Consider the following 25,132-nt stretch of genomic DNA (forward strand, 5'->3'; position numbering starts at 1 on the left):
ATGGAAGTAACCAGATCAGACAGCATTTAAAATCATGAAAAGGATTATTTTGTAATTCTTCTGAAAATCATATTATTCATTTGTGTTATTATCATTTCGAGAAGAGAAAATAATATTTCTTCTTTCCAGCTGGTAGAAAGTATGCGTTGCCATGTACCATTAATAATGCATCTTTTTTGGAACTGGTATGAAAATCGTATTATCTTATTCTTCATCTGAAAATCATCACTTCTAGAAAAAAAAATAACTCCCTTTCCTAGTGAGATATGGTAATTTTTTGGTCATTAATACTTATTTTATAATTAATGTTATTGACACGTTGTTTGCTAAATAATGATTTGGAATTTGAATTTGAATTTATCTATTACAAAATATCACTGTTAGGTACAATTACAAGGAATAGTACATCACATATAAACAAAACATTTGGTAATTGGAGCTAACATAATAGCAAGATGCTAATCGAGGTTAGCCCCAAATAATGTCATTATCATAGTTTAAACAATAATTTTAACTAAATCTCAATATTGTACATCAAATTCAGTACTAATTCTACTTATTACTGTTGCAGAAAATTTCGATCATTTTTAGTGAACATATTTACACTATTTACAAGACAAAAAAATCTTAATTATTCACAAAATCTTTATATAGAATTATTTGTTTTCAGGCAGTATTTTACCATACCAAATTAATTATAATCTTCCAGTAGCATTAATTTTAACGATTTGCTAAATATCTTGCGACTGGGGGTGTTTCTAATATTACTTGGCAGATGATTCCATAAAGTAGGACCAGAAAATGAAATTGATTGTTTTCCCAAATTGGTATTATTTTTGTCAAGATTAACATTTCGCTTTTCTCTATATCGTAAGGATGGTCTATTAATGAAAAAATAATCAATAAAACTATGCGGCAACCGATTATTAATTAAATCGTGCATAAAAACTCCTATCAAATATTGGTATTGCTTGAAAATATCGAGAATATTTAGATCATAAAATAAAGGAGCAGAGTGATAAGTATGATGGTTGAACGTCATTATTCTAGCTATTCTTTTTTGAAGTAATAATATAGGGTTCAAAGTTGTTTTACACGTCCCACCCCAAACTTCCAGACCATACGTTATATGAGGTAAAATAAATGAGTTGTATAACATAACTAAGATTCTCTTTGTTACATAATTCCTCAATCTATAAAATATTCCAATTTTTTGCTTAGCACATTGCATACAATGTCAACCTGTTTTTTTCCATGTGAGGTTTTTGTCGATACATAATACAAGAAATAATGTTGATTCCACACACTCTAGTAAAGTTCCTTTCAGTGACAATTGTCCTGATATTAAAATATTTTTTCGTCTATTTTTAAACAACATATATTTAGATTTGATACTTAAAAATGGGCCACCAGATCATTGTCAGCTATCATCATCTCAATGTCCATAGATGTCTTTCTCTACCTCCATGCATCCCTACCCCCCCCCCCTCTCTCTCTCCCCCCTCCCTCTTTCTCTCTGTCTCTGTCTCACACTATCCTTTGTTTCTCATCCCACCCACCATTTCTTCATAATACTCCTCTGTTTTCAACATTATTATCAGTAAAATAACAAATAACAAATAAAACCCTCCACACTCAGATGCAGCATCATACTGTATTTCTTTCAAACCTAAAATAAAAACCGTGATTCTTTTCCCTCAAGCTGTCTCTGGTTTTGTTCGGGGTTGTCTGGTCCAATTTTTTCTAAAATTCTACAAATTCAACTTCTGAAGCGTGAAATCACCCCTTTTCAAGCACTATATATCTTATGCGTTGAATCAGAATGATTTGTTGTGGTCAAGGTTGTTATGCATTTAATTTTATTGGTATTTAAGCATTATCAATGAAACGATTAAGTCAATAATGTTTTATTTGCCACAAGAGACACTTAAAATCGAATTATGCTGTCACTGAATATTGCCCTAGTTTTATCATGGAGATACAACCACGTACAGATCTGTGTTTGCATCTCCATTGTATTTATTATAATGGGATGCGTTCATTTGAACTCGAGGTGCTTAGTTTTGATGATTGTTTCTTTTGAACATGACTTTGTATTTACATTATATTCAATCATAATTTATGTAACATGCCGACGCGTATCCGTTTTATCAATTAGTCCTTTCTTGATAGACCCTATTGAATTCAAATTCTTGATATCAAGAAAATGAATTGTAGATTTATCATTTCAATTCGATCTTTGCAAGAGGCGCGATAGCTACAGTCGGTAGAGAGGGGGTTTCGGATTACGGTGACCCGGGTTCGATTCCCAAGTGGTGTGCTAGTGCCCTTTGGTAAGGCATTTATCCTCATTACCAGGTCCCTCGGAGAGGACCTTAAGCCGTTGGTCCCCTGGTTGCTTGCTCACAGGCATTTGTGCTTTCTTAGCAGTCAGGTAAAAAACCTCGGTATATTATGATATGAACTGATTTTGATAACAAATGGAAATTGGCTGGCAAACTCACAAGCCAGATGGTCCTTCTCGTAAAGCAATCGTGATTTTTATCAAGTAGACCTCTCGTTGTCATATCTGCCCATATTCGTACATAACTGGATTGATCAATCTAATTTCCTCAGATAAGTATAGAAAGTGGCATCCATGTCAAGTAATTTGGTTGAAACATTTCGATAAAGATTAGTATATTTTTACAAGATGGGTGATATTTTGATGCCGCTGTTGCTTTATTGTATATGTTTACAGAAAACGTGGGGCTGAAGCCCCCTCAGCCCCCCCCCCCCTCCCCGGGCCGGTCCCAGGGGCCGGTCCTGCGGCCCTACCTTTAATTGACGCTCTTCCAATATCATGCTCTCTATTTCATTTCATTTATTTTATTTTATTTCAACACGGTAAACGAACTTCAGCCAATGGCTGTTCTTCTGAACGTCCGTGCGTACATATATTAAAATCACATTACATGTATATACAATTAAGATACATAATACGAAATAAATATACAATTAAAATATCATCAATATTACAAAGAAAAACAAACAAACAGAACAAACAAGTTTACATCATTCTGGCGTCCAATCTAAATATGTTGAAACTAGTTACTTTTAAGTCATTAGGTAGTGCGTTCCAGCTTCTGACCCCCCTGTACTGTAGACTTCTTTTCTTATAATTGCTTTTAACTAAGGGTAATTTGATTTTTAGAGACGATGATCTTAGCATGTAGTTACAATCACTTAAAATAAATCGTTTACGAATGCTCTCTGGTAACATACCATGCATTATCTTGTACGTTGTTTGTAAAGTGCGTACATTTCTTCTTTCTATCAATCTTTTAATAAGAAATCCAAGTAGAATTTGTTCTCGTGCAATCAAATTTGGGGATTTCAGTATAACAGCAGCTTTTAAATGATAACAATTTTGTGATAGATGGCTATGAACTTTATGATTGACGTAATAAAATAATATATTTGTCAAGACAGTGCATGACAATAACCGCAAGAAGTATCTATTGTTATGACTGTGCGTCACTGAGAAAAAGAGCATTCAAATTCTTGACCTTGAATCTTTTTGCATTTCCGGTCTTTGAAAAGGCAAGGACATTCCTCTCATGGAGTATATAACAGGAGGTTTCCATTATCATATGCCTATATTACTTCACAAACTTTTAAAACCCGATGTAAAAGATTCGATGAGGAGAACTGACTCGGTGAAGCTTGATTATAGTTCAATGGTGTTTGATTTCATTCGACCAGAATAAAAACCTTGGACTGATATTTAATAAAAAAACAAAGCTAAAATTACAATATTGGTACATAGGAACAAAGTAACGTTTTGAAACAAAAGTGATTCGCATCATTATGACGTCATAACACAATCATCGTCGTCATCGTCATCATTATCATTGTCGTCGTCGTCACCGTTTTTGTCGTCGTCTTTGTCGTTGCTGTCGTCGAAGGTATCATATGATCAATCATAGTATCGGATCTTGCCATGAATAAAGTTTTCACGTCATCCATTCGTTATCATCAAAATGTAACTCCAGATAGCAAGTGAAAGGAGAATTGGGTCAATTTAAGGATTTTTTAGGAAGAGATGTCAGCGATAGTATCCGTGTTGATTTCAATATTTCTTTTTATTCTTACTCTTCCTTGTCTAAATTATTACATTCTGTTCATAAGTGGAAGTAGTGCTTTGGTAGGAGCAATACCTGAAGATCCATCTCTCACCAAAAGTTGGGAACATGACAAACTGGACAACGATAAATTCATTACAAAAGGTAAGCTATTGTTTTGTAAGAAGTATCTCTGAACATTATATAATTTGTTTCGAATTCGATATGCTGTTTCAAGATGACGCGAGCTCTGTCTTTCAAATTGTTTAATCGATTCCTTTTGACGAGAGAATCAGAAGTGATTTTTCAAAATAGAAATTCTTTTAAGTGCGCCCCTCTGTTAATCATGACTCAAATCACAACGAATCTATCGAAAAATGTCTGGGTATCTGCTGATATTCCTTTGGGGCTGTTTATTTTGTAATTATCGTGTATGTGATTATGTAATCAATAATTTATCAATTCATTCATCAATTTTGATCATCAATATTTTATTAATTTATTGACAGGACACGTCCACCGACGAAGCAGGCCAACGAATTGTCGACCCAACACCGACCATTCTAGTTGCGAAACCGTTTCAGCAATTCCTCGATTTATTCGAGAAAAATACAATTTGGATCCGTTCTATGAGAAATACACACATGCTAACCGGATACCCATCATCTCATCCAGACAGGTATCGGATACCGCGCTTGAAAGAGCCTGCTACACTGTTCGGTTTCTGATGATGGATAGAGCGGATATCCGCGAGGCTCTTCACAACAGAGGGGCACGAGTATCCGTACTTGGTATTAATGAATTAACTAATGAGATACCTGAATATAGATATTTGGATGATTCTTGGAACGCACGTACACGCAGTCTCGGAGGCACTCCTGAAAACCCGGTAACGGTGACAGGTGAATATATACACTGTAAACAAAATATGGGGTAAAAATTTTGATCACCACGAGGGTAATTATGTGTCCAACCAATTTGGGGCAGTATTTTACTTAATGCGGAAAGCATAATTATTGTCCAGTAAGGTTGAACAAATAAGCAGTAATTACTTTAGAGTGGGCAAAATTTTCAGCACACTGGATAAATAAAAATGCCCAAAAGAAATGCCCAATGTTGGTTGGACATATTATAATTACCCTCATGGAGCACTTTACCCAATATTTTTTAGAGTGTACTATTCTCTTCGTTTCTTTAATATTTTCTATCTTGTTTCATTAAGTACTGATGTTTGACTATTATGATCTCCTTTTCCCTTTATCTCTTTCAAACTGAATCTTCATACCTTCATGACCTTGGCCAATGAAATATATAGTAGGACATACAGGCATATTAATTGAATTCAGTGTTGACTTCAGAACATATCATCATCTATCAGTATTAAAAATATATATCTTTTCGACATTTAACTTTAACAGCTTTTCCAAAATTGCAACGTTTTTCTATACGCCCTGTGTAGAAATATCGAGGAATGTAATGTAATTGAACAGAAACAAATGTAATAAAAAGAATTGTAGACCAAAAAATTCATTTGCAAGAAAGTGCATATATAGATTAAAGACTGAAAAATGATTGTCATTATTGTTTAGTAAACATTCTGTTTGATCTCCCTCTGCACCGTCTAGCTGAAGAAAACCTCATCTGCGCTGATGAATCAATCGATCGATGGTATGAGGAAGACATCATCGTACACGAGTTCGTCCACGCCATCCACCTTGTCGCTGTCGACTTCATCGATACGAGCTTTAAGGATAGGCTTAAAAACGCATTTCTTGATGCATTTCGCTCAGGTATTATCAAGGAGCTGGAAGCTCCTTGGTATTATACATGTATAGCAATAAAATTGAAGCAAGGAGAAGCTCCTTGATTGAAGTTGCGCTGACACAGTATTAGAATAGCTCTATGGTATTAGCGATACGATACACTGACACACGAATACTCCACAATATGACACCACATCGACACCTCATTGACCGTTACTCAAAAATCAAAGTGACAACACGTTAACACATCACCGGCACCATATTGAATCCATGCTGATATTCTGTTGTAAATATTCTGGTGTATCTACCTACAGATGTAAGGGAGCACGTGCCCTGATGTGCTATTGGGGGCAAACACACACAAAAACAAAATCATGGAAAGGGGTGAGGAGAAAAATCGAGCAAATGTACTCGAATGTTTAATAATAAGTGCATGGACAACTAAAAAAACTGGTATCGTAAAATTTAGAAAGGGTGCCATTTTAGGGTTTGCTCCCGACATAATATGACAGGCGATCAATGGTGTGTTATCATTCCCCTTTCACTGTTTCAGGTATACATTTTACAATGATTTACGCAAAAGTCTGATTATTGACACTCCAATAGGGCTTTGGTCTAATCATATGGGTGGTACCAACATCAACGAGTACTTGGCCGAGGGTGCGCAGTCATTCTTCAACGTCAACGTCCATCACGATACCGATGATGACCTCCACATTAACATCAGTACACGTGAAGCCCTCTATGGCTATGACCGTCAACTCTATGATATCCTGATGGAGATATTTCCATGTGGCAACCATCTCCTGGATCGATGCTCAAATCAAAGTAATTAGTATTGTTGTTTTGTAGTGAACTGGTAAAGGAGAATAAAGCCCTGCATGAGTATTAGACCCCTTTTGCACGAAGAAAATCTTTGAAGCATATTCTCGTGAGTTTGAGAAAATTATGACCAGGAATAAAACAAAAGTTGTGAAATGGAAAGCTTTGACCCAGCCGACAGAAATATGACACATAATACTTTTTACAGATTATTAATTTTCCTTACTGCATACAGATTATCTTTATTATCACCGTTTGAAAATAGAAAGAACGGTTTCCCATCATCATGACTGATGGAGTGAGAAATAATATAATTGATATAAATATCACCCTTAATCATTTAATTCCATTTATAACATTAAAATTAGAGGACAAAGCTATATAAACTTTGCTGTTTATCTATTCCGATGTCTAATAGGTCAAACAAGTACTTGGCAGGTGAGAAGAGACTGTGTCTCCTCTCCCTCGACACCAAGCGTCGACCAGTATACTGCATCATCAACTTTAGAAGAGCCCTGGGGAATGAACACGACATCGCCGATATCGATGGGACACATCATGTCGACGCCGTCAGAGTCGACGCGGACTACAATTTTAACTGATGAAGGATCATTGACTAGAGTCGCAGTCATTAAGGGGAACCCAGGAAATATGTCATCAGCGATAACTGGTGAGGACGCACTTACAGATCCAAATGAATCCATAACACCAATATCTATAGTCATGATAGTTGCCTAATCACAAGGGTAATAGAGCGCTATTGTAGTAAGGTGACAATGTGTTATTTTTTTCCATAACGCGTTTCCTGAACCGTGTCACGCCTGACGAACTTGTTCTGTCTGGAGCTTTCACTCCACGGCGCTCGACGGAATCAAGAACATAGAAAATGTATTGTCATATGCGATTCATGACAAAGAACAACCAAAGAAGTCTTTGTCAAACATTGGTGAATCAAAAGACCAGTTTCGTCTTTGACTGTATTTAGAGATAAACGTCATATTTGCAATTTTTCGTGAGCTCAGACACTTCGGACGAAACTGCTGTTCCAGTTGACCAAATTCCTAAAAAGACCATCCAGCTGTTCCTTATCACTTAACGGGCATTGTCAATACGTTTAATGCATTCTTGAACTCTCCGTACATCGCGGAGCGAGAACTCCTTAAATCGGCGATTGAGTAACAATTCGTTTTACGTGCATGATTAAATCCAGAGACCACATGTACAATAAAATTTCATTAAAATTACGAATATATTCGAGAGTTCTTAATGTTTTGACAAGAAGGAAACGTATACATTGGTCTCTCCTTTTTGTAAGTTTGATTTGTATTCCAGTATTATCCATACGTGGAAAAAATTATCAAATACAACGTCTTTTTGTTGATTTGTGTTCGAGCTGGTTTTTTAAGTCAATTCAGATTGGTTGGCACCTTAGCAACCTTGAGTATTTTTTTTTTATTTAGCCTGATTATCAATTTAACATGTAATCTTAAACCAGAAAGACTCGAAACATCATCATCATCATCACCATCATCATCATCATCATCATCATCATCATCATCGTCATCATCAATCATCATCATCGTCGTCATCATCATCATCATCAATCATCATCATCATCACCACCACCACCACCATCTTCATCATCATACACTCGTAAAAAAATAAGCACAAATAAGAGTATAGCAAAGTACAAATAATACTGGAAATTATTTATTGATTCATTGCTCTAATTTCTAGTCTATCGATATTCTTGAGTTTCTAGGTTGCTCAGATAGGATATCATTATGTGGTGATCTGGTATCGGTCGAAGAGTGCAGCATTAATCCCATCAAAAGATCACACTGCATAAAGACCTGCCGATTATGTCCAGGTAAGAGGTATCTTTAAATATGCGACGCAACTTTTGTGAAACAGTTATTTTGCAAAATGTCATTTTGCTTGCGCAGAACATTGACAGTCTCTCGTTTACAATCTCCCAAGTTTCTCGTTTATATCAAACAGCACGAGAAACTTCTTGACAACGTACCCGAGACCAATAACAAATTATCATTTGCATGGGGACATGGGTGTCGATCGGTATTCTTGGTTGGGGGGGATGATTGACACAAATATTCTTGTGGATGGGGATCTTTCAATATTAACCCCACTAAAATCACAAGTTAGGACATTTGGGAGTGGTTGATATGCATGGTGTTCTAGGAAATTCCTTCATTGTTGCAGTGTACTGTATTTATATAATTTTTTTAAAATTCAATTTGTGTTACAAGTAAACCCAGTGGCGTACCGTGGGTCATGGCATTGGGGAGCACCAGCAAAAATTTTGAGTCACTTAGTGAGCGCGCGAAGCGTGCTCAGTTGCCAGGTATACTGACCTAATAGACACACTTTAAGGACAGTGCCATATATTAAACAGATATGTATCTCACTGATGAAATAATGCATGCGCGAAGCGCGAGCTTAACATTTTTGATATTCGGACGTAAAAAGGGACATTATAATCAACTTCTTGTAATCATTATACGTACCTGTCTCGCTAAACAATGCGAGCGCGAAGCGCGAGCTGAAATTTTTGTATATATTGACCCCAAACAGGGAGATTTTAAGGACTATATTTAAGGAATCCACTACATATCTCACCACAGTCATCTAATGCGAGTGCTAAGCGCTTGCTGATTTTGTTAGAATTACACATGAAGCACTTGAAGTCATTGTAATCGTGATTATTAACATACGCATCTCAATAATCAAATATTGCGAGCGCGAAGCGCGAGTTGAAAATTTAGGAAATTCAGACCTGAAAAGGGGCATTCTAAAGCTTGTTTGTAGGAATTCACTAAGACCATACATATTTCATTAACTAAATGATGCGAGCGCGAAGCGCGACCTGAAAATTTTTGATATTGAGATCAGAAAAAGGGACATTTTAAGGACTGATTCTAGGAATTCATGGAGAGCAGACATATCTCACCAATCCACTAATGCGAACATAAGCACGGACAGGAAATGTTTTATATTAAGACCTTAAAATGTGGCAATCACTTTAAGTATTCATGAAAAGAAGCATACTATTGCACATAAAATAATAATTCGAAGTGCGAGGAAGTATATTGAAAACAGGAGGTTTTAGTACCACAGGATTATAGTTAAACAGACAATGTGAGCACCAGGAACAATGAAGACATGGGCCCTTATCAAATCATTTTTCATAAAGGGCATACCCCTATAGGATTTACGTCCATGGGGGTTTCCCTGTTTATCTTGCCACCCTTTTCCACCCGTTATTTTCCACCCTTTTGAATCAATTGATTTCTTAAAATTAATTTATTCACCACTGGTGGGATGGAACACCCCATCAACAAAAGTTGTTTTTCGTCGGGGTCCTTTTATGTCATGTGTTAAAAAATATCATATACCGGTACATAAACATTTCATTTTGTTCATCTTGAACCTCCATCCATCTGTTTAAAAGTCCTGGAAAAGAATGTTTTTATTTAATAACAATATACACAAATTGCGAGGGAAACAAACTGATTGATGGCATACTATAATCATCACTATAATCATCATTATCAAACTTTTCATTTTTTCATCATCATTATTACAATTTTTCTACCCTAAATTATTGGGGGGGATGATAATACAGGCCATCCCCCCCCCCCACTTGAAATATTGGGGGGGATATATCCCCCCATCCCCCCCGTGATCGACACCCATGCATGGGGATATATACGGCACCCCGTGTTAGTGATTTTCGTGACATTATATTCGAACAAAATAACGTTGGTATTCTGTTCATAGTTCGAAAAAAATCGAGATATTACCCAAATAATTGTATTTTCTTTGCTGCATGGCTTCATCATGATGTCCATTTTCAGATTGTTCTCCGGCCTTGTGTAGATTATCGGAAACGTATATAGTCGCTTGATGAAACAGTTACTATGACTGAATTAAATGTTTCAAATGACTTCCTTGAAATGTGACAAAAAAAACATACCCTGTGGTTTGCCGTATTTATGTAAATACTATAATGTTAATCGGGACATATTTCAGGTTTTGATAATAAAGAAGTCTTATAGACACCAAAAATGGACGTGGTCATTGAGGAAAACAATCACGTATAAATGGCCAGTTTAGAATTGGATGCCAGGTTGAAGGCCTATTTTTTATAAACTCTACAATTGATGATTACCTTCCTTTCAAAATCTTCCTTTTAAAACAATTTTGTTCTCCTAGGTTGTCTTGACTACCATCGTCTTTGTGGTGTCCTATCGGAGAAAGGCTTCTGCAGAACGAAGATGGAGTACATGTTTTCGGTTTGCCCAAAGAGCTGCAATGTGTGTCAGAAGTAGCATCATAGCTGATCAACTATGAATGGGAATTTTGTTTCAGACAAGACCATGTAGACACTGGAAGCAAACGATGTAGCGCAGATAGAAGAATATCCTACATTGATTAAAGTATGAAAAGTGATTGACAGAATTACCCAGGGTTAAACTAAATCATCAACCCCCGCCCCCTCCCCCCTTCATCAAGCTTATATTACTCTAGTAACTATTCTAAACTATACCTGAAATTCTAAGTTTTATGACTCAACTGGGATTCGAATAAGGCGGGCGCTGTACCACTGAGCCACCAGTGCCATTCAGATATGTTCCAGTGGAATGACACCTAGTGCATGCGGCACTAGCGTACCTAAGGGGGGGGGGGGCAGGGGGGCAGACTGCCCCCCTGACGAGTCACAACTGATCTAGGGGACGTGCCCCCCCCCCCATTGAGAAGCAAAATTACTCATTTGTAATGTAAAAATGCAATGAAAACAAACGTGTGCTTGAAGTTTTGAACTTGAAGACTTTTTTTTTTTTTTTTTTTGCTTGTCAATTTTTTTCGCGGACGAAATATCCTCCAAAAAATTTGCCCCCTTTTGGAAAATCCTAGGTACGCCGCTGGCATGCGGTATGATGGGGGGGGGGGAGGCGAAATTGTTTTTCCCAATATGAATATTCGTGACTTGCATGTGTGTAGAGTGATACTATGATTTAATATTAGATAAATTATGCATGGTGGCTCAGTGATAAAAGGCCCGCTTCGTGACCCGGAGGTCGTGGGTTCAATCCCCGGCTGAGTCATACCGAAGACTGTCTTTTTTTGTCAGACGCTTGATCAACGTATGAAAATAGAGAAGGGTAATGATGTCATGCAGGGCCCGCTGGAAGAAAAGATTCCGGCTGGGGAGAGTTTCATGAAAGGAGTTGTCAGACGTTTTATCCGACAAGTCTCATTTTATCCAGCAGTTACCATAGTGACACTGCTTCTTAGCCAATCAACATCGAGGAAAGTTGTCAGATCTGACAACTTGTCGGACAAAAATCTTGATGAAACGTTCCCAGTGGCTAGCCTGGGTGAAAGAAAGTTATTATCATGATTATTTATTATTTATTAGTCTTTATATAGGACTTCCCGCTATCTGAGTTTTTTTCTCTCTTTGATTCGGACAGCCATGTGGTTGACCCCCCCCCCCCCCATTCTACTGGACCCATCCCAAATGATATCGTACAACTGTTAAGGGGAGACTATATTAAACAGAGCAACCAATGTTTGATTAGGCCTACTGATACTTCAAGTAAAACTGGGGCTTCCCCCATTAAAACTTATACAAAATTAATCATTAACGCCACACATCGAACCATATTCCAAACAAAAGTAAATAATAGTTGAATATTCTTTTGTATAGTCATAATGTTTTCAGAATATTGTCTATATATAACATGACATCGACGGGGATCAAATCATTATTGAAACCCATAATGCTTTTTTTTTTTGGGGGGGGGGGGTGGCGTCCTGGGGCGAATGAACTCGAGCCCCTCCACTCAGTGTTGTGTGTAGGACCGTTACCGTTTGGTTTAGATAAATCATTGAGTTTCCTTGTTTATTTTTGTCGAATTCCATGATAATAAACTTAATCATGAAATAATAAAATGCATGATAGAGGTTTTCCTATTTTCTTTCAAGGTCCCAATTCGATCTCTGGATTGATTCTTTGTGATGTTTCAAAATTAGGTCATATGGATTCCGTCGGAAGTGGTTCGTCAAACAGGAACAATCTTTGCATTAATCGATTGTATTAGTGGTTGCTGCAGCTGTGTTTTAAATCTTATGAGCCAGTTAATTCATTATGTGAACGATCGCTTATTATCACTGGTGGATATAAAATGGAGTCATCCCGGTAGAGATGGAAAAGGGGTGAACTTGACTGTTGGATAATGGTAAACGGGGTAGATGGTCTGTTACAGGATCAGTCTCCTTTTCCAATCCTAATCATACAACCATATTAATTCGCACTGTATATAGATCCCAAAACGCTCATAAATTTGTACTTTTAAAGGTCAAGTTCACCCCAGAAATAATGTTGAATTTAATTAATAGAGAAAAATCAAAAAAGAATAACTTTGAACATTTTCATAAAAATCGGATGTATGAAAAAAAGTTATGACATTTTATAGTTTCGCTTATTTTTCACAACAGTTATAAAATTATGAACAAATCAGTGATATACAAATGAGAGAGTCAATGAAGTCCCCCACTCACTATTTTTGTTTTTTATTGTTATGAATTATACAATATTTCAATTTTTACAGATTTGACAGAAAGGACCAACTTGACTGAACTACAACATGTTAAAACAATGGTAATTCTATATGTTCAGGGTAACAGAAAACTTTGTTTCACAGAAGAATGAGGAGAAAATTAGAATATTTCATATTTCATACAATAAAATACAAAGGAAATAGTGATTGAGTGACGTCATAAGTTCTCTCAGTTGCATACCGACCAGAATGTGCATGTAACTGTTTTGCGAAATTAAGCGAACATCAGTTCTAAAAAATCATAACTTTCTTATTTTACGTCCGTGATTTTGATGAAAATTTCGGTGTTATAATTTATGCTTGTTAGATTTTTTCTCTTTTTATTCAAACCAACTTTTTGTTGGTGTCGGCTTGTCCTTAAACTATGAAACTTGGACCGGGGGGGGGGGGGTTGCGCCCATTCCGTTTATGTAGTGGAATTTCTCAGTAATATTGGCTGTGTTGTTTTAATCTTTGCAACTATCGGGTATAAATTCTGTTGCAAGTGCATGGGCTACCTTTTGGGGGCGTAATCTATTTTAGTCCGCTAGTCACTTTAACATGTACATTGTCAAGGAGACCAATTGGGCTAAACTGGTCTTATGCTTCCATTCTATATCGCCGACGGTGAGAATTACTAAATATATATAGTTGCAGTGAGAAGTGAGAAATGATGGGGTTATAACCAAAAGGGAATTGATGGTTGTTGAGGAAACTATTGACCGCGGGTAAACAAAAATAAAGCCCCATACTATTATTTTTTCTATACAAATTTGTTCTGTTCGATGCTCATATGCCTTTAAAAACATGGGTACATGACTGTTGGTTTTCTCACTTTAATTTATATTTTATTGTTTCCTTAATTTTATGATGTTCCTCTCTTTTCAGATAATGAATTTTGTCAGCTAATTCGATAATTTGGAATTCCCTGAATTTGATCATGAGTTTAAAGAATACATTGACTACAAAAATATTTTTGTATTATCAAAACCATGTTTACGAATTGTTTGACCCCTTTCCCTGTTTCGTTATACCAAGTGGTTGCGAGAGTGAATAGTATATACATGCATCATGTTCAGTACAAAACAGATGTCTCGTTTTTGTTTTGCTTTTTGGTTTTATACAATTGCATAGAAGCTTTACAATGTTAGTTTACTAATGTAAAACAATGTATATAGTATGTGTCTATCCATATAATACAATAAAAAGCGGAATACCAGTCTGACAAAGTTAATTAGCACGTGTAAGTTAATTTCAACACACTAATAAATTTTTGAACCCTAAATGAGACTAATTGTTCCAACCTTTTGGGGTGTTCTTGCATCATAATGGAAATATATATATATATATATATATATATATATATATATATATATATATATATATATATATATATATATGTATATATATATATAGCTGTATTTCTAGCCTTAAAGGGGAATCCAGCCTTGGCCATAAAATGTTGTGTTGGGAAGGAGAAAAATAAATTACACAGAATGGTGAAAGTTTGAAAGAAATCGGACAAGCAATAGGAAAGTTATAGCTGCTTTAAATTGAGATCACTAATAGTATGTAGATTTCAAATTGGCAACTGTGTAAGTAAATTATGACAAAGGGCAAGGACAACTTTCCCATAGGCCATGTACTTTATTATCAGGGATTTGTGGTTTTCTCCTAAGTACCCATTCCCCTGGGGCAGTAATCTAAATATAACCCAGGTAGTATATTGTTTTATGTCCTCATGAAAGAAACATATAATTTGTAATAAAACTTTTGGGAAAAATGACATTTTAGCCATGATATGTATTGGAGTACATAGAAGAGTAGTACTTGCCTTACATCACGATGACATCCCATATGCGGCCAATTTGAAGTCTCCATGGGTATAGTGATTACCAATAATTACAACTTTTAAAAATTCATAACTTTCTTGTTGTTTGTCCAATATTGTTCAAACTTTCACCTATCAACTTGTCTGATTTTTCTCTTTCTTATAAAAACAAGTTTTTATTTGGGTTGGATTCCCCTTTAAAGGTGCACAAAATGACAAATGAGCATAATTGCACTCATTATAGCAACCCCTTGTGGTGCATATACCAAAAATATAGGGTCTAAATTTGAACCCCTATTTCTTAGTGTAAATAGTTATTCAAGATAATGAAATGTGTTTACAAGGCCTACTAATTAATACTTTATTTCAAATTCATGGATATGTGTTCCTCGGATGTTGTTCCGGTATTCCCGAGGTCCAGTGTGACAATTTCTAGTCCGTCAGATCTGACCATTTCCGTATCATCGGCAATTTGGGGTAATTTGCAACCAAGGATTAAATTCGGATGTATCTAGAAATTAATTTGTACATAGACAAATCGGAATTATATATCAGATGCAAATGCATATATCAGGCAAGCCTTTGGCAAGATTTCAGGTTGCTTCTCAAATCGTCGTCACTCCAAAAGCTTGCAGGATGAATATATAATATTGCGAGTCTATATGTCAAACAAAAGTTTCCAGAACTGGGATATCATAAATGCAAGAAAAGAGAGAACGTTTAAAATATTGTTTGCAATGTGTTGAATAAAATCTCAGTAGATTATAAAATTTATTATTGTCATGTATTGTATTTATGTACAGTGCATGCATGCAGTGCTCCCATGAAATAAATTTTAGGTTTTTAGTTATCGTTTCTCTCATCGCAACGTTTATTTTTTTCCTCTGCGTTGATACCTATACGAATTAAAAGGTGTATGATAAAAATTGATTTTTGAATTTGAGTAAAGAACGGGGTAAAAAATCACTTTCTTCCTCCTACCGCACTACTGGTATCGGAGATCCCATCCTGGAAATACATCCGGATCTTACGAAGAGGTCGCGCTTTTGTATGATACGGCAAATACAATACGGTACACCATGTATGCAAACCACACACATCTTGAAGGTCGACAACGTCCATTTGTTCTGTATTGCCTCTGCTGCAGTCATTAATAAGGTAAGAATCTTTTTTTTTTTCGTTTATTGTTTTTCCTTCAATCTGTCACAAATTCTGGCATTACAGGTGAAGATCCATATGGATTGGAAGTATTAAAAGTCTCACCAATTCCAAACCAAGATGGCATTGCCATTGCATTGGTCGGAGTCCGGGGTCGGAGTCTGGAAGTGAAGGAAACGCCTTCTGCTCAGTTAATTGGTAGGCCGACAGCAGCGGGACCGGTGTACACTCCTAATAAACCCGGTGGTATCTTCTATCTCAAGTCTAATGTTACTTAGGGTAGGCAATGGCACCAGATTTGTGCTGTAGACATGTGTAAAAAAGTCAATATGTGAATTGGCCTCAAATTTTCATTCTATATTTTGAGTGAACAATTTAGTTACGGTACAGTAAATGTAGTGACATCTTCACATTTTCTGGCAGCCAAGCCCAAGACTATCAATGACAAGGTGACATGTTTCCACGGCTCCTCACAGAGGCTCAAACAGTCTAGGTCAGCATAAAGACTTTAGAATGCCTATTTTTAGCCACTAGCCCACACAGTATAGCCAGGCAATGGGGATCCAGGAATGGGCTGAAATGCTACATGCATTTCCAGGCACATTTTATGGAGTATTTAAGCCTTATGTTTCACTATTTTGGAAATTTTGAGGTAAGTTTTGAGCAATGTTTTTGACAATAATGCTAATATTATAAATATATTAAGGTAATGCTTTTAGTAGAAATGCAGTTTCATTGGTTTTTTTTGTCCTACCTACTAATGTCACGTCCACATCAGTGTATCGTAGTACCGAACACTTCATAAAATTCAGTCATATTAAATCCAATATTTTCTTGAAAGACCCTGACCGGGGTAAAATCAACCATACATCAACAGAAAGGTAATGATTCAGAGAATAGAAATATACCAAAAATATTACATATATATCTCCTTCCATTAGTTAAAAATTAAATAGAAATCAAAGAAATCGCTCCTCCTGAACTTGTTTCAATTGAGCACCCCCACGTCGCATAAAAATGATGACGTCATGTTGTGTATGGAGGGTCGTGATTCCATAGGTTTGTGTACAAAAAAACTGGGTGATTTTTCTGATTTCCAGATTATGAATTCAATTTTTTTTTCATTTTCAAATGAAAATGGCAGTCACAATCATTCAGTGTTTAAATGGAGGGAAACTCACAACTATTCAAGTACTTTTTGTGTGATTTTTTTGTTTGGCTCTTATTGGGCCTAAATTGCTATGTCAGGAAAAGTTGTTACACATAATCTGAATGCAGATAGAATTGAAATCTGTGCCATATAAGCAGGAAATAAAATATGGCAAAAACTAGTCCAAAACTGTAGATTTCATAAATTCAAGCGTGCGGGAAAAAATATATGTGATATCACTGTGATAGAAGTTAAGAAAATGAAATGCGTAATCTGGAAAGCAAAGATATCATCCATACATCTCGAGGCCGGTGAAAAGCACAATATAGCCTGTTTTCTAAGCCTGAAAATTGGAGCTGTTCTGGGATATGCTATGCTTAGACTTTGTCTGGCTCCGCGGCATCCCCTCCGTCAATAGACCGATGACGGCCATTGGGCTTGTAGTGGTGGAGCTCCACTGATGCCTTAACTACAGCGTCTATGGAGAAAAGGGTGTGATTTTGCATCTTCCTCGATTACTCCTAAATTCTGCTTTGTGATGGGGGAAAAGGAAGAAAGGATAAAGATAAATTTATATTGAATATAATCAGCTTACCACCTTTCAGAAAAATATGCTGGAAAATAGCAAATTTTGATGACAAACAGATCAGGATCAGCCAGCCTTCTTCGATCGCTTGATCGCCATCAGCTACAGCTGAGCGTACATGGACGCGCCAGCAGATTGGCTTCTGGCTGGCACTTTCGTACGCTCAGCTGTATCTGCGCTGACGGCGATCCTCCTTAACAGCGGATTTCAGTCTACACTTACATATATACTCTAGAAGAAGAAGTGACCATTTTATGGGGTATGCTAGGCGGTAGGCCTATTAATGGCAGCTAGGTATACTCGCTAAGATCAGCAGATCCAGGCCAGGCAATGGCACAAGGGACACATACTATTACATAAAACTATATTCACCCAACTCTGCATGGATTGGAATGCCTGAATGTGTATAGTGTAGAGAATAAATCTGTGATGAGTAGAGATTTCTTTCAGGTTTTTTCATGTCATAAAATTTTTAATTGAAATAAATTATGATCTTTCAAATAGCCATGTTATATGATGAATCTTGACTCTCCTTTATGAACTGATGATGTGTGTCCATGCATGCATCATTATGTGCAGTGCATCCTTTGTTGCGCTGCATGCATCTTTGCATTCACATGGCAGTCCATTCATCCATACTAGTATTCAGGCGTACATGTACATTATGAGGCTGTTCTCACTACGTTCCTAAAACTAGTTTACTGGAAACTAGTTTAGTGGAAACTAGTTTAACGCGTAGTGAGAACGGTCGAAGCGGTCTTGGAAGCGATCTTCCAAACCAGTTTGGAAAACCACCTGGCGACGTAGTTTTCAAGATCGCTTTGCCTCGTTAAACTGTTTTTAGCGTAAGTGAGGACATAACCGTTCTTCGCACATTTTGAGCGCGCTACTCCACACGACAGGTGTAGAATGCCCATGCTGCGGTTTCGAATTTCGCGCGAAACGTGTCACCCCACTGAGAGCGTTTCCATAGCAACAAGAGCGCTTTACGTGAAGTGATTTTGAAAACCACTTTCGTGTGATCAAGTGGGAACGCTAGCAAAGCGATCTTCCAAAGTGGTTTCCTGAATCGGTTTCCAGTAAACTAGTTTTAGAAAGCGTAATGAGAACGGCCTCTTTGTAAAGCAGCAATTTGTGTGATTAGAAACCATTCATGAATGAAGCACTTGCATTTATCTAGAAGATTGAAACAGCTACAAAAAAGTACAAAGCATTTTTACAGTGTACAAATCTATCTAGACAGAGTGTCAGACTGTTTATTACTAGTGGTAATACTAAATATTTCTTTTGTTACACTGACATTGTCATTTAAAATGTCAAAGAAAAATTGAAATCATGTTGTGCCGCTGCTACTGTACATAGGTTGTATTTGCAATAATATGTAGATAAATATGTAGGTATCAGACCCACTGCACATTAAGTCCATCTCTAAATTAAAGCACTAGAATTGAAGCTAGAACTGAAGTAGAGGTTTTTTTTTCAAGGCTATGTAAAAAGCAAAAATTGTGAGATCTATTTATATTTTTCAGAGCTAGTCATTCTTTCAGTTTAGATCCATCTAGTCTTGGTTTCTGTGTTGTTTTTAATAAGTTGATGTTGCTTGAAGAGCTTATTTTTTAACTGAAGCCCATCTTTAGTTTTGGTAAATCCCCCCAAAAGTGAATTGTCACTATTCAATTTCATTGCTAGATTATATGCCCCAGAACAGATGTGAAGGATATGTGCCAACTAAAAATGTGTCTTATTGGATAAAGTATAACATACTGATTTTACATTGATTTTAATTTAATTGAGTACCTGATCAAATGTGAGTGTATATTTGTCTTGTTTATAAAACACCTCAAACACATAATAGGCTGAAAATTTCAGGATATAATCTTTGTCTTCCAGACTATTAAGCTAAGTGCTGCTTCAATGTGATGAAGATAAACACATTGGTCAGTAGCTTTTTAATATCCAATTGCTAGTGCTCTTAAATGGCCATTTTACATCAAATTAAAAACATTGCTGAGAGAGGAGATTCGATTTAAATCTAAATCTAATGCCCTAAAAAATGCCATATTCTTTAAAAAATGCATTCAATGACTACTTTGCTTTTGTAATATTGTAATATTTGATGACTTGAGTATAGTTCACATTACTGACCCTTTACCAAAACTAAAGACGGCTTTAAAAAGGGCTCATACGCATAGTCTGAAGCAAAGTGCAACTACCAAAAAAATAAATTATTGTAATCATATTTTTGGGGAAGAGTGAAGATAAAAGTGAGTGTACATGACTACATGTATAAAAAGTTTCATTTTAACAAATTTCTCTTCAGATGCCTGGACATTCAAAATATGATCAAGAACAGCTGAAATAAAGGCAGAACATTTGTGCGTAGTCTAATAAAGTTTGTGACTTGATAGAAAAAAAGATATAGGGCCCTTTTCAACTACATGTACAATTAGATCCACTTTGCCATTATGGCAGCTATACTGGTAACAGGACTCAGTAGCCAATCACAATTTAGAATTCAATTTCAATTAACACAGACTTGCCATACATGTAGTTGTAATGAAATGGGCCCCTGGTCAATTTGGTGCATACTTACAGTATATTTTCCATATATTTTGAGCCAGTTTCTTCCTCAACTCAATCAGCTTTGTTTTAAATCATGAAATGATTAGAATGTTTTTATTGTATATTCTTTTTGGAGTTGATTTCAGTCTAGATTGTGAACCAAGCTCTTCTCATTGTTAAAAGTAATATTTCAAATTGTTAGTGTAAAATGACTGTGACCTACATGTACCAAGGAATACACAAATTCCCCAAATAAGTGTTTCTATTATTATTCCAAGATGCCCTATAACAGTTAGTATGTGGAGGATATGAAATGAACATTATGTTTCACAGGGTAAATTTTGTGATTTTAGATTACATGAAAATGTATTTTAATTGGGTGCCCGACCAAAATAAAACCTGTGCATGGTTTTTCTATTTGATATAAAACCTACATGTATTCTAAAGCATTGGCTGCTCTGAATATTTCAGGATATAATTTTTGTCTGTAGGCTAAAGTACTAATTCTGGTGCCATGGGCGTACAGATTTTTCACGACCAAGAAAAAAAAAGAGAATAGGAAAGGCAAAGGGATAAGGATGAAATATAATATTGTACAAATATTACCGTATGTCAAAATCTATCACAAACTTGGATTTTTGTAACACAAATTTTTGCTCGCTCACATTAATTTTATGCAATATTTTACGTCATATCGAGCCCCCTCAAAATTTTGGGCTTATTACGCCAAGTGGTGCTCACAGCTTTTTATGGAATTGCTTCCTGCTGGTAAAGTTCACGGTTGAGTGCAGTACCTTTCTGGATCGATTTCTTGCTGAAGCAAATTACATGTACGTCATTGCTGTGATTTGAACCCACAACCTTAGTTTTCAAGGCAAAAGTCAGAAGGCCTACATGTACCACCAGATCACAATACTCCACTTATTCCTGAACATAATTTGTTCCCTCAACTTCTTAACACAATCTCATGAATTATGTAACTTGCAGTATTTCAGTAAGCTGAAGAACATGTACAATGTCAAGGGAATGTGAAGTGTGCATGAAGAAAATTGAGGGAACACTGTAAGTATAGTGTTACGAGTTGTATGTAAATTCAAGGGAACAAATTATGGCTAGAAAAAAGAATGTCATGCCACCTGTAAAGGGAACTCCTGGCTTAAAGGACAAGTCCTCCCTAACTAAAAGTTGATTTGAATAAAAAGAGAAAAATCCAACACTGAAAATTTCATTAAAATCGGATGTAAAATAAGAAAGTTGTGACATTTTAAAATCTCACTTATATTCACATGTATTTTATTACATGAAATATTCTAATTTTCCCCTCATTGTCATGTGAAAGAAAGCTTTTAGTACTCCCTGGAAATGAAGAATTACCATTGTTATAACATTTCATGGTTCAGTCAAGTTAGTCCGAATTGTGAAATTCATAAAAATTGAAATATTGTAAAATTCAAACTAAAAAACAAAAATAGTGAGGGACATCATCGACTCTTTCATTTGCAAGTTGCTGAGTTGTACATATATATGTAACTGTTTTGTGAAAAATAAGCAAAACTTTAAAATGTCATAACTTTCTTATTTTTCACCCAATTTTGATGAAATTTTCAGCATCGTGCTTATTCAAATCAACATTTTTCTTGGGTGGAGTCTGGACTTTGACCTTTAAAATACATGTAGTTTGGTTTGAACCGATAAAACAAAACACTGAAAATTCCATTAAAAGTTGTACAAGGAATAATAAAGTTTATATGACATTTTAAAGTCCTTCATTATTTTGGTCAAGTGGCTCTACATGTGTAGATCTACAGTGTACATTCATTTTTTAATGAATATACATGTACACTGTACAGTGAGTTAGATGATGATGTTATACCCCAAATTATTCTTTTGTATTTCATTGTATATATATATTTATTAATTTATTTTAATATACGTATTCGTGTCTCCCTCCTTTTGTTTTCTTTCTTGTCATTGATATTTTTATGAGACTCACTGCATATTCATTTAGCCTTCAACCAACAAGCTTTGCTTTTACTTTTGGCTCCCTCATCTACATCTCTCATTTTATCTTTTTGTCATTATTTTATAACCAACTAGAAGAAAACTTTCTCAGATTTTTCTTTTATTGTTAATTATGTACATATACATTTCATATCTTACAAGGATATTTATGCATATCTAAGAAAATCTGTATCATCTATTATTTGTATTGAGTTGATGATATTTGAAAATTGAAAAGTTGATATGAATAAACCTTGATATCAAATGTTGTTCACCAAGAAGGAAAAAAAAGGATTGAAAAATAAGATAATCATGCCGCATCTTATTCTGTCACAAGACTACATGTGTATGTGAATATGGAAAGGAAAGTGGGGACATCACATCAGAGGGAGGGAGGGAGGATAAAAATATATAAAGAGGGGTACCCAGGGGTAGGACAGAGAGAGAGAGAGAGCAAGAAAAGAAAAAGGAAGAGAGAAATTGTGGGGTGTTGTCTCTGAGTATTGAACAAAAAGAGATATGTCTCTTGTACTGTACATGTTTGCATGTCTGCTGTTTACATGTCAATATATCACAATATTTCAAAATTCAACCTCATCATATTTGGATTTCTTTTTGCAGATCATCTGTGGGTATTGAAATCCCACCCCCTTCAGCCCATCAATCAGGAAAACTGCATGTGCTCCAATTGTTATTGGCTGGATGAAAACTGTGCTCTATCCACAACCACAATGGGCAGACCTTAATTTGCAACCCAATTCACAGAATTTTTAGACGATGATGATGTGAGCAGGGCGCTTTGGCTGCAGACGGTGATCAGTCACAAATACTTGGATGGTTTGAGTTGGCACGTTTGAGCTCTGTACACTACTCCAATAAGAAGATGAGGTGCTGAACCTTGATATTGTGTTCCTCTTCTCCATCGTTCATTTTCATCATCTTATCTTTAGAGAGACGGCGGGAGGTGTCGTTGGTCGTGTAAGATTTACACCATCATGGCCAACTGCCCTAAATGGTAAGCCCTTAACATAAATTATGCAAGATGAAATGTACGTGTCTTGGGCTGTGGATGGGGAATTGGTAATGAGCTGTCTTGCTGTCAAATGTTTACATACATGTACATGTTGGGATTGCCTGTCTTTATACATGTATTTTTGGAGGGCAATGTGTGTTACCTTTAATGTGCATTCATTTGTTCATGAGGCAATGACCTACATGTATAAACTTTCTTATTAAAAAAAATATATGAGATTGAAATTAAGTGGAACCTTAGAATACCTGAATACTACAGAGTCTGCAAAACTGGGCAGCACGTATCATTCACAAAGTTGACCGTAGGCATGATGCTATTCCATTAATAAGGGCATTACACTGGCTACAAAGAATATTATTTAAGATTCTCTTGTATGTATATAAATCATTTCATGATCATGTACCAGTGTATATCAAGGGGGCACTTCAGATTCACAATCCTAAACGAGAAGGTTTGCATTTAGGTGGAGATCTTTTTCGACTAACCTATCGGGCAACTTGGAGCAAGGCCGGTGAACGTAGTTTTACTGTTGCTGCGGCAAAAGAATGGAACAAGCTTCCCATTACATTAAGATCTGAAACTTCTCTTCATAGATTTAAGAAACAGTTGAAAACTTACTTGTATCCAGTACAGATGTACATGTAGCTTTTAAGTGTTGTAAATTGATCTACAGTGTAAATGCTATGACGTTCCTAAATGCCTTATTATTATTATTTATTACATACAGTATGAACAAACATGCAGTGTAATTCCTTAAAGGAGAATGAAACCCTTGAAACCAGCTGAATCCATATCAAAGAAAAAAATCAAAGAAACATATTGTTGAAAGTTTGAGGAAGATTGAATGAATAATAAGAAAGTTATAAGCATTTGAATATTGAGATCATTAATGCCATGTAGATCCTCCTATTGGCAATGCGACCAAGATCTGTGATGTCACACACGTACAACTCCCTCATTACCTAAGTACTTATTTCACTTATATTCTCATTTTTATAGAGTCTATCACAAGGTGAGGTGTTCTCTTTATGAGAGGACAAGTACAGAGGTTTCACAACATTATATCATTGATGAATCGTTTGTCATATGATTAGAATGAGCAAAAAGAGATGTTTGGGGTATATTTTCAGTGTCCAAAAGGGGAGAGTTGTTCATCTGTGACATCATAGATCTTGGTCGCATTGCCAATGGGAGGATCTCCATAGCATTAGTGATCTCGACATTCAAATGGTCATAACTCTTCTATTGCTAGTCCTATTTTACTCAAACTTTTGTTGATCTTATTCTTTGATTTTTCTGCTTTCACAAAAGCTAACTTGCTCCAAGAGTTTCATTCTCCTTTAATAGTCAATTTGAATGGATAAACCAAGCATAACACTGAAAATTTCAAGATTATCAGATATTAAATATGAAACATCAGACATTTTGAAGTTTAGCCTACAATGTAATCTCACAAAATCATTATTTGTGCAAACTGACAATAAATTAGAGTTGATAGTG

At 35.9% G+C, this 25,132-nt stretch overlaps 1 protein-coding gene across 1 annotated transcript; it reads left to right on the forward strand.

The window, feature by feature from the left end:
- Positions 1-3,665: 3,665 nt before the first annotated feature.
- On the forward strand, positions 3,666-12,653 carry LOC129261938 (uncharacterized). Its single transcript, XM_064099360.1, has 7 exons — positions 3,666-4,268; positions 4,613-5,005; positions 5,729-5,893; positions 6,473-6,694; positions 7,107-7,358; positions 8,451-8,558; positions 10,922-12,653. Exons 1-7 carry the CDS (start codon positions 4,085-4,087, stop codon positions 11,035-11,037), a joined length of 1,440 nt encoding a protein of 479 aa, XP_063955430.1. The 5' UTR covers positions 3,666-4,084; the 3' UTR covers positions 11,038-12,653.
- The last annotated feature ends 12,479 nt before the right edge of the window (positions 12,654-25,132 follow it).

Source organism: Lytechinus pictus, chromosome 5, assembly GCF_037042905.1.
Source record: "Lytechinus pictus isolate F3 Inbred chromosome 5, Lp3.0, whole genome shotgun sequence".
In the NCBI taxonomy this organism is placed as follows: Eukaryota; Metazoa; Echinodermata; class Echinoidea; order Temnopleuroida; family Toxopneustidae; genus Lytechinus; species Lytechinus pictus.